Source organism: Mus musculus, chromosome 13, assembly GCF_000001635.26.
Source record: "Mus musculus strain C57BL/6J chromosome 13, GRCm38.p6 C57BL/6J".
In the NCBI taxonomy this organism is placed as follows: domain Eukaryota; kingdom Metazoa; phylum Chordata; class Mammalia; order Rodentia; family Muridae; genus Mus; species Mus musculus.
In genome coordinates, this window is record NC_000079.6 from 24,931,957 (window position 1) to 24,956,300 (window position 24,344).

Below are 24,344 nucleotides of genomic sequence, written 5' to 3' on the forward strand. Positions count from 1 at the left end.
CGCCTGCACTGTGACATCACTATGTGCCCTTGATCTTGGTGAACCACTGTGAGTCTGTAAAGTAATGCTAGAATATCCAGGAATCAGGTCTGCCCTAGTCTCCTTGCCCATCTCACTCCCTGCCCATCACGCCCACAGCTGAGTGTACACGTAGCACCTGCATGCATGACTATGCTAAAACAGCATGCCTGAGGGTTTATTTCATCTTACAGTCCACCATCAAAGGAAGTTAGTTAGGGCATGAACTGGAGGTAGAAGCCTGGACACAGGAACTGATGTGGAGGTCATGGAGGAGGGCTGCTAACTGGCCTGCTCCTGTGGTTTGCTCGGCCTCATCTCTTATGTACCCTAGGACCACCTGCCTAGGGAAACACCAAGTGCAATCACCTGGGCCCTTCCACGTCAATCATCCACCAAAAAAAAGCACTACAGGCCGATTTTATGGAGGTGTTTTTCGATTATGATTCCTCCTTCCCAGACGACCCACCTTGTGTCAAGTTGACATAAAACTAGCCAGCACAACTGACCCCTTGTCAACTCCACACACAAACACACCACTTTAGCCATAACCTTTCCTTTCTTGATGTTCTCTGAATATCACGTTAACATGAATCTCACTACGTAAAACATTCCTATTTTTAAAAGTCCCACAATCTTTACAAATTCTACACTTCAAAAGTTCAGTTTCTTTAAAACATCTCAAGTCTCTCTAAAACACTGAAACTCTCTTAAATACCCAACATCTCGGAGATATCCAAGGTTTCTCTAAATATCCAAAATCTTTGGAAGCTTTCAAAATATTTCTAAATTTCTGTACTGGATGGTTTTGTGTCAACTTGACACACGCTGGAGTTATCATGGAGAAAGGAGCTTCAGGTGAGAAAATGTCTCCATGAGATCCAACTGTAAGGCATTTTCTCAATTAGTGATGGGGGAGGAGGGTTGTGGGTGGTGCCATCTCTGGACTGGTAGTCTTTGGTTCTATAAGAGAGCAGGCTGAGCAAGCCAGGGGAGGCAAGCCAGTAAAGAACATTCCTCCATGGCCTCTGCATCAGCTCCTGCTTCCTGACCTGCTTGAGTTCCAGTCCTGACTTCCCCTGGTAATGAACAGTAGTGTGGAAGTGTAAGCTGAATAAACCCTTTCCTCCCCAACTTGCTTCTTGGTCATGATGTTTGTGCAGGAATATAAACTCTGACTAAGACAATTTCCAAAGTCTCTTAATTGTAAGTTCTTATAAAACCCAAAATAAATTAAACTTTTTTGTTGTTGTTCCAAGAGCAAAGAACCAGGCACAGTTGCAATCAGATCAGAGCAAAACCAAAGCTCAACAGCGCGAAGTGCATTATCAGGAGCTCACGATCTTAGACTCAGCTTGTGGCACTTCTCCATCTCTGCCATCCACAGCACACACAGCTTATCTCACAGGCTCAGGCTGGCTCCACTCCACAGCTGCCTGTCCTTGGTGACCATCTCATTATCATACCCCAAATGATCTCAGAAATGCTGGGCTATCCTGCTGCAGATGGGCTGCGCCTTCACCAATGGCCTCTCCTACGCTCTCCTCAGGGACTCTGACACTGACACATGGTGCCAAGCTGCACCCTCTTCGCGACCCCTTCAATCCTAGGGCTTCTACTACAACTGAGGTGCACCTTCACCGGTGGCCTCTCCAGGGTTCTTTCCAGGGACTCTAGCCTTACCACAGAGTGTCAAGCCTCAGCTGCTCTGAAGGACCCCTTCATGCCTTTAAAACCTGGGTAACTCTTATACTACCAAAGTTAGCTTCCAGCATGAGGTAGAGCCTCCATCCACTCTGGACCACAGCTTCTGTGGAAATATCCGCAGATTTCTTCTCAGTGTTACTGGTCTTAAAAAATCACCACTAATTTCTTAGCTCCTGCTGACCAGGACTGATTATCTCAGCCAAGCAAAAGTTTCCTCACGTCAGTAGCTCTTAATTTAAAATACCACAAGAAAGGCTTTAGTAGAGTCTTTAAGGGACTTTTAAACTTCCCTTTGGGATTTCACAAGCCAGGCCTCCGTCATCTGCACTACTCTTAACATTAGCTCCCAACCTCCTCCAGAGCAGCCCACTAAGCTCTGAGCACTCAACACAGCCCACTAAGCTCTGAGCACTCGACAGCTTTTCCTGTGCAGAGTTCAAATGGTACCACAGTCCTCCCAAAGCACACGGGCAGGCCCATCACAGCAATGCCTGTATCTGGTACCCATTTCTGTCTTCTTAGGGTTTCTAAAGCACACAGGCAGGCCCATCACAGCAATGCCTGTATCTGGTACCCATTTCTGTCTTCTTAGGGTTTCTAAAGCACACAGGCAGGCCCATCACAGCAATGCCTGTATCTGGTACCCATTTCTGTTTCCATTGCTGTGCTAGAGCACCATGACCAAAAGCTACTTGGGGAGGAAAAGCATCTTCTTTTATCCTACACTTCTGCATCACAGTCGGAAATTAGGACAGCAACTGGAGGCAGGAACCTGGGAGCAGGAACTGATGCAGAGGCCATGGAGGAGAGCTGCTGACTAGTTTGTTCCTCATGGCTTGCCCAGCCTCCTCTCTTACATACTCAAGGGCGCTCAGGGTGGCACCATCTACAATGGGCTGGTCCATCTCATATCAACCAAGATCATCTCCTACAGGTCTTCCTATAGGCCAGTCATTTTATTAAGATTCCCTCTTTTCAGGTGACTTACTTGTGTGAAGTTGACAAGACAATCCAGCCAGCACACACCCAGCACTGTCCAGCTCTACGACAGCGATAGAAGTGAAATTTCTACATCACGTCTAGCTTGATGCCTCTTTGTCCCATCACTCAAATATTTGGTGTCTTCAGCAATAGGTCTTACCATCATGTTCTGGGAGGTAACCCACAGCACTGGCAAGAGCTTTTAATAACACTAAAGACCTCTCTTTTTCTTTTTTAAAGTCATATGGAAACCTACTGTCTACTATAAAAGCTTCCATAGATAGAGGGATTTAAAATAAGTTACTCTCTAACAGGATAGCAACACCCTTTTAAGCACCACATGCTGACAAATAAAGAACCCAGTACCAGCAATGGATAATGTCTTTTGGAGTTGTTAGCCACTGAGGTCCCATAGACCTCCAAACAGTACAGGCTACTATTGATTGTGGATTCCTACCAGCTAAATCCATAGGGAAAACAAAATTATTTTCTTTATCAAGTTAGCATGCCTCAAGAACTTCCCTATTCCCAAAACAAAGAAACAACAATAACAAAAGCAAGCACAGGCCCGTTCATCGGCCACGGCCCTCTTACAGCCTCTTTCAGAACTCCCATTACCATTATCAAAGTCTACTGGGAAGTCCTTAGATGGTCCACAGGTCCTGAATGAAGCAGCTCCTTCCTCCCCAAGCTCTGTGACAGCTCCCTGCATCTCTTCTTAGTTCTTGGTCCACTCTAGGCCACAAGGGCCTCCTTGCTGTTCTGGAAGCCCAGTAGCCATGTTCCCGAGTTGCTCAGGATCTCCCCTTGCCTCTCTTCATCCTTATACCTAATATCCTCAGAAAGGCCAACCCTGATGTTATAGGAGAAAATGTGCCCCCTGCTAGAGGGAGGTGTTGAAGCCCCGAGTCACCTCATCAGTGCCTCAGAATGAGTCTTTAAAGAAGTGATTAAAGGCAGCTAGGCCTTCAGTCAACAACTGGCCCCAGAAGAAGGCCACGGTGATAGAACCACACAGACCAATTGGAGAAAAAGCATGATGTCTACAAGTTTGGGAGAAAGGCCTCAGATGAAACCAGGCCTGCCGCCATCTTGATCTCTGTTTTAGGGTTTCTATTGCTGCAACACAACATCATGGTCAAAAAGCAAGTTGGTGAGGAAAGGGTTTATTTGGCTTACACTTCGACAACACTGTTTATCAGGGAAGGAAGCCAGGACAGGAACTCAAACAGGGACAGAAACCTGGAGGCAGGAACCTGATGCAGAGGCCAATGAGGGGTGCTGTTTACCAATGGCTTGCTCAGACTGCTTTATTATAGAACCCAGGACCACTAGACAAGGGATGCCACCACTCACAACGGACTGGGCCCTCCTCCACTGATCACTAACTAAGAAAATGTCTTGTAGGCTTCCCTATAGTCCAGTCTTATGGAGGCTCCTTCCTCTCTGATGACCTTAGCTTATTCCAAGTTCACATAGAACTTAGCCAGCACAGCCTCTGACTTCTGGCCTCGGGAACTGCAGGAAGACACACTCCTGTCACTGTAAGCTGCCCAAATGGCCACCTTGGCCTCTCCTCTGACCTCTGGGCCTGCATGTGTCTTTTGCCCCCACATTATTCATCAGTTCCAGCACACTTCCTTGCTCTTTACAGCTTGCAGTTTGGATCTCCAAAACATCACGTAAGCTCTATAAGGGGCTGGATTTTCTTAAGATTCATTTATTTTATGCATATGAGCATTGGCTTGCATGCATGTATGTGTGCCTTCAGCAATCCCCTGGAACTGGAGTCCCAAACTGGTGAGAGTTGCCCCGGGAGCGCTGAGAACTGAACCCAGAAACTCTGCAAGAGCAGCAAGTACATCTCAAAAGGCGAACCGTTCTCCAGCCTCCCCCAACCTTTTTTCTGGACTCTGTATTCCAAGCACCTCCAGAAATACGTGGCACCCCCACGAAGGGTGGACCAATGTGAAGGCTCTAGTGCTTGTACCCTCATCAGGAGACAGCAGCAGGAAATGAAGGATAAAGAGACTATGATTTCATGGGGTTGGCTGCAGGGGTACTATCAAAAATAAAGGAGGAAGAATTTTTCTAAAATAATTTTCTGTCCTCACCATCTACCCTCCACTGTCCAGCCATCTCTGTTAGTAAGCGCATTTAGACCTAAAGTCAGAGAATGCCCCTAGACTTTTTCCCTCCTCTGAACGAAGCTCACATGTCCTTTCTCAGTGTCCTTGACACAGCTCCTACACATACAGCCCCAACATGCAACCTACATATACAGATACACATTCCCTACATACAGCTTTCACATACAGGGCTCTCTCTCATCTTCCTTCTACTCTCTCTCTCTCTCTCTCTCTCTCAGATAGGCTGGCTGACATAGCTCACTTTTATTATGCACACCTGTCGATACATGTAGGAAGGGGATCTGATAACCGTACGCATGCTCCAAACTAATTTATCTCTTTTTGTTGTTTGCTCTGGCTTTCCGTACTGTGTATCCCGAGGAACCGGTTTCACTTTGTTTCACTCTGTGGATCTCTGCTTCCTTCTAGGCCGGGATCCCGCACCTGCGGTGCTCTCACCTTGACCGAGACCCCTTTCCAGCTGTTGAAGGCATCGTAGGCGGCGCGCACAGCAGCGCGGGCCTCGGGTACCCCGCAGTCGGCCACGGTGCCCAGCTTGGCGCCGCTGGCCGGGTCGTACACCGGGAAGGTGGCGGGGGCTGGGAGCCAGCGGCCGCCCACGAAGCTGTCCCCGCGGAGTAGGTCGGCGTGGAGGCCCCCGGGGCCGCTGGCGTAGCTGCGCCGCGGGGTTCCTGCGGGCTCCGGGCGGAAGCGGCCGGGAGGCGGCAGCGCAGGACGCGCGGCCCAGAAGCTCCGCAGCAGAAAGCAGGTCGCCATGGCCCGGCAGTAGCGGCGACACCGGCAAGGGACAGGCAAGCGAGCTGCAGGATCTCAGGGGTCGCGGGAAAGCGGGAGCCCGGCGGCGGGGACGCGCGGGGTGGCGGGGACGCGCGGGGTGGCGGAGACACCGAGAGCGCCCTCTCTCTGAGCTGTTGAGATTGGAGCTGCGAGGAGACAGAGCTTGAACTGTGTTCCCCGCACGTTCTTCTCCAGGGCCTGCGAATGGAAAGACTCCCAGCAAGATGAATTCGTGCACATAACTCACCGTTCTCAATGTCGGATGCTCACCTGTCATTTCTTTAGGCCTTAATTGTGACGGGAGCACTTTCTGTTCCCCAGTTCCCCAGCCCCGGCAATATGCACTCCGTCTAAAGAAGGCACCAAAGGCCAAACTCGCGGTTTCATATGCTCGGGCTACTGAGCATTGGAACTGGGGATCACTGTTCAGTGAGGGGTGAAGTGTGGCTCAGTGATCGGTTCCTTGCATGCTTTTCTACATATCCCCTTCATGAATTCGGAGCACAGCGCTCCTGAGTACTGAGATTTGGGGCAACCGTTCAATTAGGGTCGAAGTGAGGCTTCCTCTTGCATGCTTTCTGTGTGTGTCCTCTGTTGGTCCTGAGCAGTGGTGCTCCCAAGCCACTGCCCTTTGCTTCGTGACGTAGCTGCTGTACATCAAGCAACTAACAGAGCTGAAGTTTAGTAACTGGAAACAATCATCCTAGAAGTAATAATAAGCCCGGTGTTGTGGCCAGCACTTGGGAGGCTCTCGGTAAGTTCAAGGCTGAGACCCTATTTTAAAAAAGAAATCAACAGGGGTGTGAGGATTGAACATAGCACTATCACCTTAAACAAAATCTTCATCCTCCTGCTGCATCTGGGCCCCAAACTCTGCAGAAGAAAGAAACCCTAAGTTTTAATTTGAATAAAAGAAACAGCAGGTTTGTGTTCAGAATACGTGGAGTCAAATGTTGTTGTTATTATTGAGAAAACATGTTATTATGTAGCCTAGGATGACCTACATCTCGCAGTCTTCCTTCCTAGAGTTCTGGAATTACAGGCGAGCACTACATGCCCCAGTTAGAATATTGTATTTGCAAAATGCCTTGGATGTTCTTTTAATTGTTGGCTTTGTCTTCTGCTGAGTCAGAGCCTCCCAGTCATGTGCCAGATACATCTGGCAGAAGTCTCAATAGCAGGATTTAATTGTGTGTACAGGTAGGTGTGCACACATATGTGCTGTGTGTGTTCACTACTTTGTCCTGTATTTTATTAAGGGAACTGGAGCGAGAAGCGGTCAAGATAAGGAGGGCCTCCGGTGGCTTTCTCAGCTATCGCAAGCTGGCCGGCCTGTATTCCTGCTGCCTGTAGGGGGCGCTCTACTCATAGACCATTCTATCTTCTCTGGACATTCCTTCAGATCTTGTCTTAATCACTGTAGACCCCAAACTTGAAATCGGCTTTGTGTCTCGGGATCCAATATAGAATTCACTGTCTCTCGTTATCTCTCTCTCTCTCTTCCTCCCCTTTTTTCTTTTATTTCTGTAAAGATTCATCTTGAAAAAAAAAAAAAACAGAAATAAAAGAAAAACATCTTGTTTGGTAACCAAAGCCAACGTCAAATTCACTATGCAGCCCAGGCTGGTCTTGAACTCAGGGAATCCACGGTATCAATCTGAGAGTATTCAAGCAAGTCACCGCTCCTGGCTTGAGAAACTTTGTAAAAGCTCTGCCTACTCTCCTTTTCAGCTGAGTTGCCCGCCTTGCATTTGCGCTCTAGGAGTAACACCGAAGTCTCGTAGCACTTTCACTGTTTGTTTCTTAGAAAGTGAGAAAAAAAAAACCCACAAAAATTCCCAAAAGCCTAAGCACACAATATTTAGGTTTAGTCTTACTGTTAATCTTCACAGCAACGCGGTAGTAAAATGCTTTTACTTACTTGTTGAAGGAAGGAGCTCACCAAGGCAATTGTCCCTATGGTCTGAGAAGTCCATTAAGTGGCACCCGAAACTTCCTACACTGATGCTTCTCCCCAGCAAGCCCCCGTTTGGAGTGGAAACAATTCCCTCCAGCCTCTTCCCCGTGACTCCCGGATCTTGGATGGGTGCTCACTAGGACCCACAGGAGAAACGCAGTCACGGGGGGCGGAGCCTCTTCTCCCCTTGGGTTCCTGGGTACCATGAGCTTCCAGTTCCTAGATTTTAAACTTACCTATTTATGTGAAGAACTGGAGGGTTGCCAGGATTGATTTTTTTTTCCCCCTTCTACCATGTGGGTCCCTGGGATTGGCCTTAGGTCATCAGGCTTGGCTGCAAGCACCTGATGAGCTATTATTATTCCTAACAGTGACATAGAAAGCTATGCTTTATTTTGAACGCTAAAATTGTATCTAAAGCTGGTCTTGGGGGCTCAGGCCTGCATTTCCAGCACAGAGATGTAGAGACAAAGAGATGGAGAATTCAAGGTAAGGGCTGGGGAGATGGCCCAGTGGGTAAAAGTGCTTGCCTTACACGCCTAATCACCGGAGTTCAATCTGCAGAACCCATGTAAAAAGGTGGATGCAGTGGGTATAGCTGCAGTTCCACCACTCCTATGGCAAGGTGGGAGCTGAAGGCAGACGGATCTCCCAGATGCACCAGTTAGCCTGGAGTACTCTGAGAAGCAGAAAGATGAAGAGAGACCTTGCCTCAAGCAGGTGTGTGTCTGTGTGTGTGTGTGTGTGTGTGTGTGTACTGAAACTTGTCCTCTCATCTCCACAGGCGTGCATGTGCGCGCACACACATGCACACACACACACACTTAAATAAATCAAGGCATAACTCAGCTACATAGATGGTTTGAGGAGAGCCTAAATTACATGCAGCTTTATAAAAAAATATTGTGTTTCATCATTTATCTGCATATGGAGACTAGTTTTCATTTCAATTGAAATTGACTTCATCCAACTTTGTTTTATACCCATATCTAAATTTTTAGAAATAATCTTATACTGACTAAACTGAATGCAAAGTTGGTTTATTGATAGGAACGAAATCAATAAATGGGTAGGGGATATAGCTCAGTGTTAGAACACTTGTCTAAAATGAAGGAAGCCCTGGATTTGATCCCCCATGCCACAAAACCCAAATTAAACAAAAATCAACAGGGAAAATAATAGAAGTCCCTGGTGAGTCTTTTGGGTGGGGGAGTTTTCTTCTGAATGATAGTTGTGAAGGAATATTGCACTTATAGTATACTGATCTCCACTTAAAATGCATTGTGCATTGGCTCATCTGATAAACACAATGACCCATAAGGTGGAAACTATTATTACCTCTGAGTCACAGAGAAGCAGAAGCATATTTTAATAACTTGCACAAGGTCCCTCAGCCTGAAGCTAGCAGGATTGGTATGCAAATGAGGCACACATTCTCACAGGCTCCTAGGATACCTGCACCCTTGCTTTTCAACTTGTATTTGCATTTCAGAGAAGCTCCGGGTGATGGAATCACACTGTCTCTTTATAAAAAAGGCCTGCGTTAGCAAGGTGGATAGCAGTAGGGGGGAAAATATTTTCATAAACATGTGGGCATGTACGATATAGGGGTCAGAGGTCAACATCAGGTATCTTTCTCAATAGCTTTCCTCCTCTTTATTTCTGAGATGGTCTTTCTCCAAACCTGGAGTGCATTGATTTGATTAGGATGGCTGGCCAATGCACTCCGGGAATCTGCTTGCCTGTGCCTCCCCTGCCCTGGAGTTACAGGAGCACAGTACTGTGCCTGGCTTTTAAATGCTGGTAAGGGTGGGAATGCGGTCCTCATGCTTGTGATGTCATGAGTAAAAGGCATCTCCCCAGCGTTTCTCAAAAAAAAAAAAAAAAAAAAAAAAAAAGCAACATTATTGCATAGCCATCACATGGCACTAAGTGAGGGATTCCTCCAGTTTTTGTTGCATTAACAAATATGGTCATTCTAAGCTTCGAATGTATAAAATATATAAGGAATCCGGGGTTAGTATTGGTTAGTAATGGAACCCATTACCTTCTCTGGTGTTTTATGTGGCTTGGTTTTCGTATATCTGCCTAAATAGCTCTTTTAGTCAGGGTTTTCACCTGGTGATTCTTGCCAGTCCTCTATCTGCTATCTTCTCGTCGTTGTTTTAAGCTTTTTACTGCATTTATTTACTTGTGTATGCGGGTGGAGACTCAGTCCTCTCCTTCCACCGTGTGGGTCCTGGGGACTAAACTCAGGTCATCAGTCAGGCTTGTTGGCAAGTATCTTTATCCACCGAGCCATCTTGCCAGCCCTGTTGTTGTTCTCAAGAAAAGGTCCCAGTGTGGTCCAGGCCAGCCTCAAACTTCCATCAACCATCCGTTTTCAGCCTCTAGAGTTCTGGGACAACAGTAAACGCCATCACCCCCAATTTTCTGTTATTGGCTGACTGACTATTCTTGGGTGCTCTTAGGTCCTAATTTAGCATCACTATCATCTTACCTGCAGACTTTAGGAGGCTCAGAGGGACAGGCAGGCCAACTGAGACTTCAGCACGCATAGTAATACTGGGGGATCCGCCACTGACTGTGGGTGGCTAGGACAAGAGGACACAGAGGAGAGCTTACTCATCCTAGGGACACTGGTTCCCCACTCCAGTTGGGTGTCATGTCACAGAGGGATGTAGGGCCAGAAGTCAGTTCTTTGGGGTTTTTATTTGGTTCTGTATAGAGAGCTAAAATTCTAGATTTATACGTCAATTTTCTCACTTAACAAAAAGTTAGTCTGATATGCTGAGCTCACACCTACTGTCCCAACACTGGGAGGTACAAGCAGGAGAATTTGGAATTTAAGGTCATCTTTGGCCCCATAAGAAAGCCAGAGCTATAAAACAAAGTGATGTAAGTTTATAAACACCCTGCTATCCAATTAAAAAACAAAATAACAAACCAAAACAAACAAACAAACAAAAAACCAAACAAACAAATAAAAACTTGTAGCCTGTGGCTTAAAGGCAGTTAGAAGCAGTCAGGACCAGTGCCCCTGGGTGGAGAGAACTACAGAAACCATGTCTACGGGTCTGAATGGGGCTGAAGATTACATAACCGACGGCTGCCTGGCAGACAGCCGGCTCAAATTCTCCCGTCTTTTGTTCATTCACCCTTCCCCTTGCCTAGCCCAAGGATGAATACTGCTTCCTCACAGCCTCTCGGGAGCACCCTGCTGCTTTGAACACTGACAGCGCATCATTTGGGTGTTAAGATCACCATCATTTATGTCCACGAATGACCTGGATTGTTTCCCTGTTTCTGATTGGCTACCTTATGATGAGTCTGTTCTGAGCCCAGCATTTTCCAGACCCTTGTCTCTTCGCCTTAATCTGCTTCCTGCCTCCACCTTGCAGGTGCAGTCAGTGTCTTTGGGCTGCAGGAATCCTTCCTTGCAACACATCTCGGGTAAGTCCTGTTGGAAGAGCCAGAGTAGATGGCCAGGAGTGGCTGGGGTTGTGTAACATGTCGAACTGGCAGTATCTGTTGCCAAACAACAAAAAGAGAAGCCGGTTCTCGGTGATCACCATAAAAGCTTTCCCAGCATGCACTTGGGGCTTGGGAGGATGAGGAAACTCTGATAAGTGTGAGGTGAGGATATTGGAGATGCCGCTCGTGGACAGCAAGGTAGTATCGGAGTGACCATCAACTGGCATAGGTAAGTGTCCGGTTTGGAAAGTAAATTGAAGGCAGCTTTGATTTGTTGAGCCAATTGCGTGTTGAGGGGAAATCTGGGTGGGTGGGATGATAAGGTGCCTCCAGCCAAGGCTTTTAGATCCCAGCAGATTGCTTTCTCTCCCCTCCCAGGTGGACAGTTTGTTTGCTGTTCTGGAAAAACTAAACAGTGGGCGATCCCCGTCGACTTCATTGGAAAACAGTGTTATTTTGAAACGAGGCTTGGTTTCCTGTGTCAGTGACCTGTGTAGAGGGAACACACCGAGTCCGTGCCTGGATTTGGGAGTCATAGTTTGGCTACAGCTAAGATTGTCCCCACGTTAGCAGAGCAGCTGAGGAGGAATGACAACATGTCTGCAGGCAGGCTGTGGTCTAGCCTGCTGCTTCTGCTGCCTCTTTTCTGCTCTAAAAGCTCATCTTGTGGTCTCTCAACACATGTAGAAATAGGTAAGTACTGGGCTCTGTGTGTGTGTGTGGGGGGGGGGGGGAGGGTCTGTCTGTCTGTCTATTTGTCTGTTTTACAGACAGGGTCTCCTGATATAGTTCTGGCTACCTTGGAGGTCACTATGTAGAATGGGTTAGCCTCAAAGTTGAGATGAACTTCCAACCTCTCTCTTGAGTGCTGAGATTATGTGAGTTCGACACCCATTCCTACCCCCTTCGTGTGTTAATTTTTGAAGATTATTTTTATTATTATTTTTTGGTGTGTGTGTGTAAGTATATGCACATGAGTGCACGTGTCCTTGGAAGTCAGAGGCATCAGGACTAAGGTTACAGGCAGGTATGAACGACCCAACATGGTTGCTTGTGATCAAATAATGTCCTGTCAAGAGCACTATGTACTCTTAACCACTGAGCCATCTCGACATCCCTCTTCATGTTATTAAAAGGACAAGAATCCATCAATGAACTTAAGAAAGAGATTGAAAATCTATCCCACATAGTGACACAACTCTTTCTCCTTTGGGAAGTTGCCTGACAGTGGAGAGGAGAGAGGAAGACTAGAAATATCCAGGGCTAGGAAATGGAAGGGTTGTTGGTTGTGGTGGTGGTGGGGGGATAGCTAGGTGAGAGAGCTGAGGCCCCGTAGGCTCCTTTATGTGAGGCCACTGGGTGTTCCTTGCAGCGGATAGTGAGGAAGCGAGGACAGTCACAGAATTAGGAGAGAAGGAAGGTGGATGTCTATGGCAGGGGTGTGAGACTAGTTTTGTGCTTTTATATTTCCAAGGACAGGCATTTCTAGGTAGATGTAAAACTTCATGTGTGGCCATTGGAGCGAGTCCCTGAGTGGCTGTTAGTGGCTCTTATGGGTATGACACATCATTTGAGCTTTAAGGTCACCCTAGTTTCCATCACTCACCTAAGTTATTTCCCACGGGTTAAGTGCTACCCATTGGCCTTAGGATGCTTGGCTTCAGGGAGGTAGGACAACCAGTGAGGCTGAGTGTTTGTTACCATTACAGGAGTCCAGCATCATAGGAATTATGATGAGGCTACAGACTCCAGTATGCCTGACCTTAGGGGTAGTGGCTGAGTGATCTTGACTGTGCTGGTTAGTTCTTGTCAACTAGACAAATCTGGGAAGAGGGAATCTCCCCCGAGGAACCTCCTCCATCAGATGAGCCTGTAGACAAGTCTGTGGGGCATTTCCTTCATTCATGATGGATGGAGGAGATCCAGTTCACTGTGAGCAGGAGATGTCTGGGTGTATACAAAAGCAGGCTGAGCAAGTATGAGAGCAAGCCAGTAACCAGCGCTCCTCTGCGGTCTCAGCTTCAGTTCCTGCCTCCAGGTTCTTGCTTTGAGCTCCTGCCCTGATTCCCCTCAGTGAAGGACTATGATTGGGATGTGTAAGCCAATTAAATCTTTCCTCCCCAAGTTGCTTTTGCTCATGGTGTTTATTTCAGCAATGAAAATCAAACTATGACATAGATAGTGGATTTAAATAAGTGAAAAGGGGGAGGGCCTTTTAAACTTATTTTTCCTAATTAACGTATGTATAACTGACAAAAATTGTATAAATTTAAGGTATGTGATGTGATAGGATATGTTGATAAGCTAATTAAAATGCTTATTACTTTGCATAGTTACCATCGTAAGCATATGTGGTAGGTCTCTTCTAACGAAGGGGTTTGGTTCTTATGAAATATATTTGTGATTTTTTTTAATGTGTAAGGAATGTAAAGCAATTCATAAAACAATTAAAATAAGAGTACATTCTACAGTGATTTTAAGACTAATTTTAGGTATATTTAATATTCTGGGCTTTCTTTTGTTTCAATAAAGATGATACTGTGTTATAGTTAAGCCACCTCTTTTCATTACAAAGAGGGACTAGGTTACACACGTAATAGGAAAAGTTAGCAGCATAAAGTAAATGTAGATTCTGAGCCCTGGCAGGCAGGATCCTAAGATCATAGTTACCAGTGTAAAAGGATACAGCGGGCCTTGGCCCTGGCCCAGGCCCAGACCTTCCAGTCTGCAGGGAAGGAAAAGGATTCACTGTTTCAGACTCCCTGGTGGGTGGTCTGGCCCAGAATGCTGTGTCCCAACAGTGAGTCAAACATTTACTGCTGAAAGCAAGTCAAGAAACAAAGGGAAAGGGACACAGACTGCAACTATTAGTCCTGCTGTAAACTAGACGTGTTGTTCTGAGAAACGTGTTGTTCTGGTGCCTGTAGCTTTTGGGGGGGGAGGTGCGGGGGTGCGGTGGGGGGCGGGGAGGATGTAATGAATTCTTAGGGATCTTCCAATTCTAAGGTAAAATGACAGAAGCCCAAGGAGAGCACATGTAAATGAAATTTTCTTTTTCTTTTTTTTTTAAATCCTTGGAGTAAAACAAAAATCCTTAGAGTTTCTATGTTGGTTCTTGATGGATAGATAAGTCCTAATGGACATTTAAAAATATCTAACCAGAGTGTGGTGGGCTTATACCCGTAGTCCTAGCAATGGGAAGACAGAAGCAGGAGGAGAGCTGTGAGTTCCCGACACCTTAGGTTACAGAGTAAAACCATTTTTTTAAAACCTTTAATCCCAGCACTTGGGAGGCAGAGACAGGCGGATTTCAGAGTTTGAGGCCAGCCTGGGCTACAAAGTGAGTTCCAGGACAGCCAGAGCTACACAGAGAAACCCTGTCTTGAAAAACCAAAACCAAACCAAACCAAAAAAAAAAAAAACCCTATGTTTCTATAGATGAAATCAAATCTGCACAAACTCTAAGATTTTTTATATGAAGGGCAACTGAAATTCCACCTTGTATTTAGTAACAACTTAGATGACATAGCTCTTTTTTTTTTTTTTCCTTATGTGAGGCCTGAGTAGAAGATTGGTTCTTATGTCAGACCATTTCTAGAATTGTCCTCATTCAGTGGTTTGTGTTAAGAAAAACTGGGATCCTGAATCTGGATGCTTTGTATGTTTTGTGACTTCATTATTGGGTTATCAATGTATACAGTAGAGGAGAGGCTTTTTTGATGTAAAAAAAAAAAAAAAAGACTATGATTCAGAGCTGGAGAGGTGTTTTATAAGTTTAGAGAACAGATTGCTCTCCCAGAGGACCTGGGTTTGATTCCGAGCACACCCATATGACAGCTAGCTGTTGTCTGTAACTCCAGTGATCCAGTGCCCTCTTCTAGCCTCTGAAGGCACTGTCTGCATGTGGTGCATAGACATGTATGTAGGCAGAGCCCCCATGCACTTTAAACCAAATCTTAAAAAAAAAAAATGTGATTCACAATAGAAATAGACGTTGCTGCTCAGCGGGAGTTCCAAGGAGTATCAACCATCCCACTTATGCTGATTCAGGTTGGATCTCTGCACGTCTGCATGGGGGGTAGAGTACGCAGCTTTATGAGGTGATTGAGGTGATTGTCCTTCCAAAGTATTTCAGTGATGAAACACACTTGGGGACCATTGGTCAGCCATGCTTTGGGGCCTATTTATTTATTTATTTATTTATATTGTGTTTAGGGTTCTCTACCCAGCTCTGAGGTAGATACCATGGCAGTTTCTGTTTCCCGAGTTCCTCCCACATGACTGCCCCTGTGCCCTCGCTCAGTATTTGCTTTCTGTGGTCCTTTCAGCTAACCTGTGAGGTAGCGTTTTGCTTTCATCTCACAGAGGAGGGAACCGAGGTCCACAGTGTTAGGTAACTTGCCCAAGGTCATAGAGTTACTTAAGCAGGACATTTAAATCACAGTACGAATTTGATTTGTGTTCTAATAACATAAATATTTAAAATTGTGCCTAAGCCAGACATGATAAAACTATGCCTTTAATCCTAACACTTTTGAGGAGGCAGGTGGAAGGAGGCTCTGGGAGTTCAAGGCCAGCCTGGTCTACAAACTTCCATGCCTGCCAGGACTACACAGAGAGACCCTGTGTCAATCACTCACTCACTCAATCAATCAATCAAACAAACAAATAAAGCAGTTCTGCCTAAAGAAAACCTCAAGTGAGTGCAATCTTACTTTTTATCTCCTTTTCTCCATATTTTGCAACTTAAAAAATGTGGTTTTCTTAAAAAAAAAATCTGTGCAAGCTAGAGAGATGGTTCAGCGGGTAGAAGTGCCTCATGTTCTCGCAGAGGAACCATTTTCATTTCTAAGTTCCCACACTGGGTGGTTCGCAGTGGAGCCATAGTGGAGTTATGCTGTGCATAACTCCAGCTCGGAGGAGTCCTAGAGCCTCTCTGGCCTCCATGGGTAACTGCACTTATGCACATATACGCACACATATACACAGACACATATACACGTAAGTTAAAATGATCTCTGGTAAATACAGTTGAGCTTAGCTCATATGGTATTCATTTCTTGCAGGACACAGGGCTCTGGAGTTTCTTCGGCTTCAAGATGGACGCATTAACTACAAAGAGGTAGGGAACAGAATTTCTGTTGATATATTTACGTTTTCCTCTGTGGATGCCAAAAAAGGTCTAGACAGATCCTTAAGTTAATCCTGAGTTGTCTTTATAAACCTAATGTTGTGGTTAAAACATACATATGTCCAGTGCCACTCAGACATTATATGGGTATGTATACAAATATATATGTCTATCCATGTAAATTTAAAATACTTTAGAACTCAATTATTTAAATAATATAATTTATAACTTGAAATCATGTTCTTTCTTTGCTTTTTGCAATATTTGTTGTAGAACCCAGGGCCTTGTGCATTCTAGGCAGTAGCCTTACCAGTGAGCTACATCCCTGGCCTTTGAAATAATTTGTAAGTTATTTTATTTTGTTGTTGTTCTTATAAAGAGAGGTTGTGTTTGAGAAAAATCACTTATTTCCTATTTTTTATAACTATTTGTTGTACACATTTTATCATCAGGAGGACCAGGGACTCACTCTCTCTCTTTCTCTCTCTCTCTCTCTCTTTCTCTTTCTCTCTCGTGTGTGTGTGTGTGTGTGTGTGTGTGTGTATGTGTGTGTATTGCTGGAAACTGAAGCCAAGGCTATGCATGCAATAGATAAGAGTTCTAGCCTCAGCTTGAACTCAGGAGCCAAGGGTCTTCACGAGGAAATGTGCTATTTCTGTGTCTCCTCCCACCTGTAGGATTATATATATATAATGATGGGTCACCTGTACCCATCCTTACATCGCTTTAACTCATTGTGTTCCTATGTATCGTTCCTAATTGTATAATACTGCTGCTGCTGTTACTACGACTACTATTCATATGATATATAACATTATGTGGTAATGATGACTCTCAAAAATTGACTTTGGTAAGAGTGGTTGACAGTCTTTTGTGACGTCAGAACTGACTCAGCCCATTGGTCCGATGAGGTGACTCAGCAGGTACTTGCTGCTGAGCCTACCAACCTGAGTCATCCCTAGAATCCAGACAGTAGAAGGGGGGGAAAAAACCCCAAACAAACTACTTCTGAATCTTGCTCTCTGACCTCTACATAGGGACCACCATGGCACATATACACTACTACTGTTATACACATAGACACATTCGTATACACCTAGACTAATGTACTGCAGAGTCCACAGACTTAACATAGTCTCGCTTTGGAAAGTGCAAATAGCTAAATGTAAAAAGAAGGGCAGATGGACAGACAGGCATAGTAGCAGGTCCTGGAAAGGTCATGGGCGCAAGCACTTCCTTCTCATTGAATTGGGGCTTGCTAATCTCCGGGCTCTTCAATGAGCTCCTTAAATGTTTTTAACATTACATTTATTTATCTATCTTGTGTGTGTTTTCTTGGGGGCGGTATGTGTCTTTCTCTGGCTCGGGTGTGTTGTTGTTTGCATTCCTGCAAGCTTCCTTGTGCCCAGCTGTCCCCAAACTGTAGCTTTGTCCTCTGGAATGCTATGGAGGTGTCATTGTGTGGGCTGAAGCTGGACAGCAACATCAGAGTCTGACTTCAAGTTCCTGGCTGGGGTGGGGAAGCCCAGTGAGAGGTCAGGCTGCTCAACCATCCTTCCCTACCAGACAAGAGCATTTCTGGCTCAGGACAAAAAGGTCCCCTCCTTTTAAGTTAGAGTTTCTGGGACCTGCCTGGGGCAGGGGAATTCTAGTTTTTACATTCCACTTTTGGAGGAAGATGTGAGACAGGAAGGCTTGGACAAAAACCATATTCATGCATATGTACTTCACAGGACACAAAAAGCAACTAGCCTTAATTACTCTTGTACTTTACTGGAAAAAGTTCGATAAATATTCCAATTTGATAGAACTTTTCCTTTCATAGTTTACTTTATATTCCTTTTCACCCTTGCCAATTTGGTAGATAAGCAGAATTGGGCTGGGTGGGATGCTAAATGCCTGTCATTTCCGACTTTGGGAGGCTGAGGCGGAAGGATCAGATAAAGGTCTTTGTTTACTATATGCTAATCTCAAAGCCAACTTAGATGATGAAAGACTCTGTCTCACAAAAGGTTGTTTTTCTCTAGGCTTAAGGTGGTCTTTTAATCATTAACTTATTAATAAGGTTCAATATATTTCAAGAGGGTAGAAACACTTCCATTACCTCATCTGTTAATTACCTGTGTCTAATAATGGTTTATTATAATAACCCCCTTTCTCTTGATATGAAAGAAAGGCTTAAAATAAACCCAGCTCCTAAGGTGGAGGCTGCTAAGGGTATTTATGTTTTTTAATGTGTGTGTGTGTGTACCACACGTGAGGTGGTGGCCATAAGGGGGTGTCAGACCTCCTGGAGCTGGAGTTATAGGCAATTCTGAGCCCCCTGATGTGGGTGTTGGGAACTGAACTCTGGTCCTTTAGAATAGCAACAGGTGCTCGTAAGCACTGAACTGTTCCTCACGCTTGTTACTTATGATTTTTTAAGTGACAAAAGTCTAGCTCTCTGGCTGGTGATATGCCTCAGTGGGTAAAGATCCTCTCTATCAAAGCTGGGGACCCGAGTTCAAGCCCCAGAACCCACAGGGATGGAGGGAATTGCTCCTGAAAGCCACCCTCTGACCCCACACGTGTGCTGTAGCACACATTTATCACACAGGTACACACACACACACACACACTATATATCGCACATGGATAATAATGATAAATATTTTTCTTTAAAAAAAAGAAAAGAAAAGAATTGCCCCACCAAACTTGACTGCAGATTGTGTCCTTCACCGTCCTTTTGCAGACCACAGAAGCCATTGTAGAAATTATTTAATCTCAGTTGCAGTTTCTACTCCACCTTTGATCATTCAGTTCATGGATAAAAGACACACAACTTTTATTAATATAATAAGCCTTAATCAGCACTAGAGCTAGGCAGATATTTACTCTTTAAGCTATTAGAATCTGCTTTCCCATCATTAACCCCAAATTCTAATTTGCTATCTTCCATCAGGGCTGCTCTTCACTTCAGTTGGCCAGCCCACGTGGCCATGCTTTCCTGACTCACCTAACCCATGGTATCTACCTTCTCTCCACCTTCTCTGTCTCCCCTCATGGTTCTCCTCAGACTCCAAGCCCAGAAACCCCAAACTCCACCTATCTCAATACTACCCACTATAGGCATCTTTATTCACCAATCAGGGATAACTTGGGGGGGCCAGGTCGTGTAGCATCACTTGGGTCTATGTGCTGATTCTCTTGTCCTTGGGGGCAACCAGGTCTGAGGGCCAGTATTACAATACATAGCAAAAGGCCAAACGTCAGCAGAAGCTCTTGAGCTAGCTTATGCAGGGGGACTAATAGCCAGAAGCTAGAGAAGTGGCTGTCACAATAAGAGCCCAAGGAGGAGCTCCAATGTGTCTAGAAAGATCTCTAAGAACATGTAACAGTACTGAAAACCGTCTGTGTGCCAGTTGTTATAGCCACTGCCCTTGCTGGCTTGTCGCAGATTCAACAGACTTAATGCAGTCTTGCTTTGGAAAATACAAATCCGCCTTGACTGCCAGTTCTAGCCCTTATAACCTCAGCCCGTGCTCCCAGTGAACCTGATGTGTGTGCTCTGCCTGCAAGCACTTGGTTGCTGTTGCCCCACCAGGAGCCCTGCATCTCTGCTGCAGAAAACTCTCAGGCTTCCAGGCTAGTAGGAGAAGCAGGAGGGCTCTGCGGCAGGTTTCTGTTTCCCAGCCTGGGGTCTGAGCTAGCCACACCATTAGAGTCAACAAAGACCGGAGTCAGCAAGTTCCACAGAGACCATCCTAGAGAAAAGGCCTGCTATCCACTGTCACCTCATTTTTAAGGGCAGAGGATATTTTTGTATCCCTCTGAAGCACGAGGGAAAATGAGAGGGGGAGGGGAGGTAAAGCCCAAGGGGTGTAGCCTTGCACACGCATACAGCATTTGTTGTTGCTACCTATACATTTATGTTAAATCGTGTGTGTGTGTGTGTGTGTGTGTGTGTGTGTGTGTGTGTGTTTGGTTTTCTCAGGCAGGATTTCTCTGTGTAACCCCTGGCTGTTCTTGCTCTGAAGACCAGGCTGGCCTCAAACTCACAGAAATCTACCTACCTTTGCTTCTCAACTGCTGGGATTAAAGGCATGCACAACTGCCCTGCATAGATGTTTACGTAAATGTGTGTGTGTGTGTTTGTGTGTATGTGTGTGTATATCTATGTATCTATATGTTTCTCATTTCACAGTAGATCATTGAAAAGCTTGTCATAAACCAATTTTGGATCAGCTGACTAGCCTTAGAGAAGGCCAGGTATGGTGATTTGTACAAGCCTGTAACTCCAGCTCTCCAGAGGTAGATCAAGGTCAGCTTTGACCACATAGAAACTTCAGGCCAGTTGGGGTACAGGAGGTCTTGTGTCAGAAAACAAAAACACATAAAGAAGTAAAAAAATTTTAAAATAACCTTAGCAGAATTCTACTCCATTAGAGAAACAAAAATAGAAAATGAAAGATAGTAAAATCTCAACAGGTGGGTTTTGCTACTTTTTAAACTTGCCTGTTACACAGGAAAGTCCCTGAAGTTATTATATATACTGTATGCTGATGAAATATGTATGGGGTTTTAACAGTTACCCTTGCCTGCCTTTTTCCTTCATCTGTTTATGTCTGGTGTAGTTCTAATCTTTCATAGCTAGAAACACATGGGGCCAACTCTCCCAGCTCTCACTCCAGCCCTCTAATTTCTGCATTCTCTTGTTTGTCAGCTGATCTTAGAGCACCAGGACGCATATCAGGCTGGGACCGTGTTTCCTGATGCCTTTTATCCTAGCATCTGCAAAAGAGGTAAGAGGCGTGTTTTCAGAGGGAGCGATGCCGCATTTGCTGGCTAACGGGAGTTTAAAAATTGTGTATTTCGTGAGCTGGAGAGACAGCTCAGTAGTTAAAAGTGTAAACTGCTCTTGAAGAAGATGACGTTTCAGTTGCCTGCAGCCATGTTGGGTGACTCATAACCACCTGTAACTTGGGCTCCAGGGCATCTGACTCCTTCTTCTGGCCTCTGCAGGCACCTGCACCCTCAGGCACATCCTTCACAGACAAACACATGCTCAGAATCAAAAATAAAAATACAAGTTTATAGATAAACATGTCTGTAAAAGTGTTCACCGATGACTTTAACTGCTTGGGCACAGAAATTCTGGGAATTTTGCTTTGTGGTGGTCTCTGGTCTGAATGTCTCTGCTGGCTTTACTGCTTTGTGACAGTCCCTTCTGTTTGTCAGCATGTGACTCTCAAAAGGTTTCCTACAGTCTCAGTCCTGTGTCTGCGCTACAGCAGCCTCCTCCCTGCGCTGTTCTGATATTAATGATGTCACTGCCCAGTCCCGTGAAAGTCTAAGTCAGCTGAGCACTTTGAGGGGAATTTAAGAGAGCACCATTCCTAAAGGTGTGGGCAGCGTATAAGGAGTCGCCACAGATGATGCAGGGGAATTATTACATCGTTGTGCTGGGGGGCCCTTCATGGTGGGGACCACTTGACAGGAGTGGAATTTGTAGCTAAGGGTCATAGCCAGCCTCCTTCTGTTCTACAGCAGAGGAGCTGAGAATATAAATCCTCTGACTTCCCATTCCCTCCTTTTTTCTTCTCTCATTATTGATTCTGGCAATTGGCCAATCCCAACCCAACTAAACCTAACCAAAGCCAGGGCACAAAGAAGCCAGCTGAACCACCTGAGTGCTGGTATTGAAGGCGTGCACCACCACTGGCTAAACCCCATCACTTAACAATCTGGCTTAACAACAGTGAAATAAATGCTGAGGTGCTGCTGTCTCCTGTACTCAGGCCTGCGCTCACACTCACGCCTTACGTAGTCAAACACATAAATCCTTAAGCTAAGCTTGGTGTTTCTTGAGCTTATAAGCAATTCTTTCTGTTTTCCTCCCTGTCATTTTCAATGCTACTGCTATTGCCTGTGGGTCATAGTTGTTCTCTCTAACCTACCATTTCTCACTTGGCAAATCCTAAGTAGCATTCAGTGAGTCCTACTGTCCCTTGATCCTCTGACAGTCCCTTGAAACATTAATAAAAATACATGGAAAAAAGGGAAGATTTTGATCATTAAATCTAAGAAGCACTGCTCAATGTGTGATGGCCTTCAAAGTAGACAAAACACACAACACTCTACACTAAGAAGTTTAGATCATCTATCTATCTATCTATCTATCTATCTATCTATCTATCTATCTACCTATCTATCTACAATCTTTTCCTCTCTCCTTTGTCTCTCCATCCTTCCTTCCTTCCCTCCCCACTTCTCTCCCCTCACTTTCTTTTGTGATAGTCTCCTGTAGCCAAGGTATGGCCTCAAACTCACCATATAGCTGTGGATGACTTCAAACCCCTAATCCTCCTGCTTCTGCCTCCACCTTCTGAGTGTTGGGATTGCAAGTATGTGCCAGCATGCTTGGCTATCCACAGTTGCATAAACCAGTTTATGCTCTCCTATGTGGTATAAAGATTAGGACCAGAATATGAGAGAGAAAAGTCACTTAAAATGGATAATAGGGAGGGTGTGTGTGAGAGACGGCTCAGTGGGTTGAATGTGCTTGCTTCCAGGTCTGATGACCTGAGTTTCATCCCTGGGACTCACATAGTGGAAGGAGAAAATGGATTCCTGCAAGTTGTTCTTTGGTTTCTGTATGAGTCCTGCTATGCAGGTGTGCGTGTACACACAGACATACCTACCGCAAACAAATGCAACAACAATGATAGCAGTAAATTAAAGGAGAGTGACGACATGGGATAAGATATCAGAATATAGCACATTGTTGTGGAAGGATCCTTTGAGTGACTCTTCTAAAATGACACCTGGTCCTTCTGCTCCTGAGGTGTCCTTGGAGTCAGAGCTGAGGAAAGAAGGAATTGGAGGGAAAGTGAAGGGAGCCAGCAACACAGTCAGTGGTCATGGGAAATTTGAGGAGACTCTCAACATTTTAGGCTCCACAGCCAAACTTTTTTGTTTTATTAGGAAAATATCATGACGTTTCTGAGAGGACTCACTGGACTCCATTTCTTAACGCCAGCATCCATTATATTCGAGAGAACTACCCTCTGCCCTGGGAGAAGGTAGGCACGCACTCCCACCTCCATGGAGTCACCACTGCACTGCCAAGTACTGTTGGGTTCACTCCATTTGGCATCTCGGCTGCCCAGACGAGGATAGCTCATTGCCACTTGACCTGCAGTGCCATGCACACCAGTGGGGATGCAGCAGATGCCTAGTTGTTGGGGCCGGCCTGCGGCTCTCATGTCCGGGTTCGAGCCAGGAAGTCAGCCTGGAGCTGAAAAAGAAGAGGGAACCTAGGCGGGTTGAGAAATAATGGAACCAAGACATGCTAGTCTGTTCAAGATTCAAATGTTTAATAATAAAATCTGCGCTTTTAAAGAGGGAAGTCCATCCATCCCCAGTCATGCCAAGTTTCTTGATGTAGAGATGTGAAGTTATCAGAACAGCCTTTTAGCAGAAACTCGCCAAATTCCGTTTGTAGTAAACTCCGGAAAATCTTGGAGAACCGGTTTGGCCTCGGGGCAGGTGGCAGGCAGTGTAACATCAAAGGAGAGGGATGAGAAGCAGCACAGCAGGTGGCCTCAGTGGCATACGGTCTGAACCAGCCTGCCTAAGGCTGTAGGAGGTTACACCTAGTCAACCCTTAACGCTATCAGAGAAAAGCTTGGAGATTTTTTACTCGGCTCCGATGCCTAATGAATCTGAAAACCTTCCAAGACACTACACAGTATTCCAGAAAGTCTGGTGTACTTTCCTGAATCCAGAAGCTATGTGAGTCACCTGCTACTAGTTCTTTGTAAAGTCTCAGTAATGGAAGTTAATTCATGTTTGTTAAAGCCTTCCAGGGAATCATCATATTAACCCAACACATTAGACTTGAATTTGCTTTTCTCCCCAGGACACAGAGAAGTTGGTGGCTTTCTTGTTTGGAATCACCTCCCACATGGTCGCTGACGTGAGCTGGCATAGCCTGGGTATTGAACAAGGGTTCCTCAGGACAATGGGAGCTGTGAGTACTTGTCACTACGAGGGTGCCACTGTCAAACCCTGACCAACACTGGGTAGGGTGAGCAGTATCTCAGAGATAAGAGTGCTTGCTTAACAGGCAAAGCCCTGGATTTGATCCCCAAATCTACAAACAAGACTG

At 45.4% G+C, this 24,344-nt stretch overlaps 2 protein-coding genes and 1 long non-coding RNA gene across 7 annotated transcripts in view; 2 read left to right on the forward strand and 1 right to left on the reverse strand.

Moving 5' to 3' along the window:
* Aldh5a1 (aldhehyde dehydrogenase family 5, subfamily A1) overlaps positions 1–5,705 on the reverse strand; it is a 30,083-nt gene extending 24,378 nt beyond the window's left edge. The window contains exon 1 of the mRNA NM_172532.3: positions 5,295–5,705. Coding sequence (NP_766120.1) covers positions 5,295–5,612 — 318 coding nt within the window. The 5' untranslated portion in view covers positions 5,613–5,705. The remainder of the gene's footprint in view (positions 1–5,294) is intronic.
* 9330162012Rik (cDNA RIKEN 9330162012 gene) lies at positions 5,445–7,093 on the forward strand. Its single transcript, NR_102323.1, has 2 exons — positions 5,445–5,647; positions 5,829–7,093. It is a non-coding gene; the product is annotated as a cDNA RIKEN 9330162012 gene (long non-coding RNA).
* Positions 5,829–24,344, forward strand: part of Gpld1 (glycosylphosphatidylinositol specific phospholipase D1) — a 54,152-nt gene continuing 35,636 nt past the window's right edge. For 2 of the 5 annotated variants that reach the window (XM_017315390.1, XM_017315392.2), the window contains exons 1-7: positions 5,829–6,387; positions 10,765–11,043; positions 11,443–11,757; positions 16,131–16,186; positions 20,898–20,976; positions 23,159–23,256; positions 24,096–24,206. In XM_017315390.1, the coding sequence (XP_017170879.1) occupies positions 11,661–11,757; positions 16,131–16,186; positions 20,898–20,976; positions 23,159–23,256; positions 24,096–24,206 (441 nt within the window). In that variant the 5' untranslated portion in view covers positions 5,829–6,387; positions 10,765–11,043; positions 11,443–11,660. Of the gene's footprint in view, positions 6,388–10,764; positions 11,044–11,195; positions 11,294–11,442; positions 11,758–16,130; positions 16,187–16,468; positions 16,540–20,897; positions 20,977–23,158; positions 23,257–24,095; positions 24,207–24,344 lie in introns of those variants that run through there. The other 3 variants (XM_017315391.1, NM_008156.2, XM_030247157.1) reach the window with 3 other exon arrangements.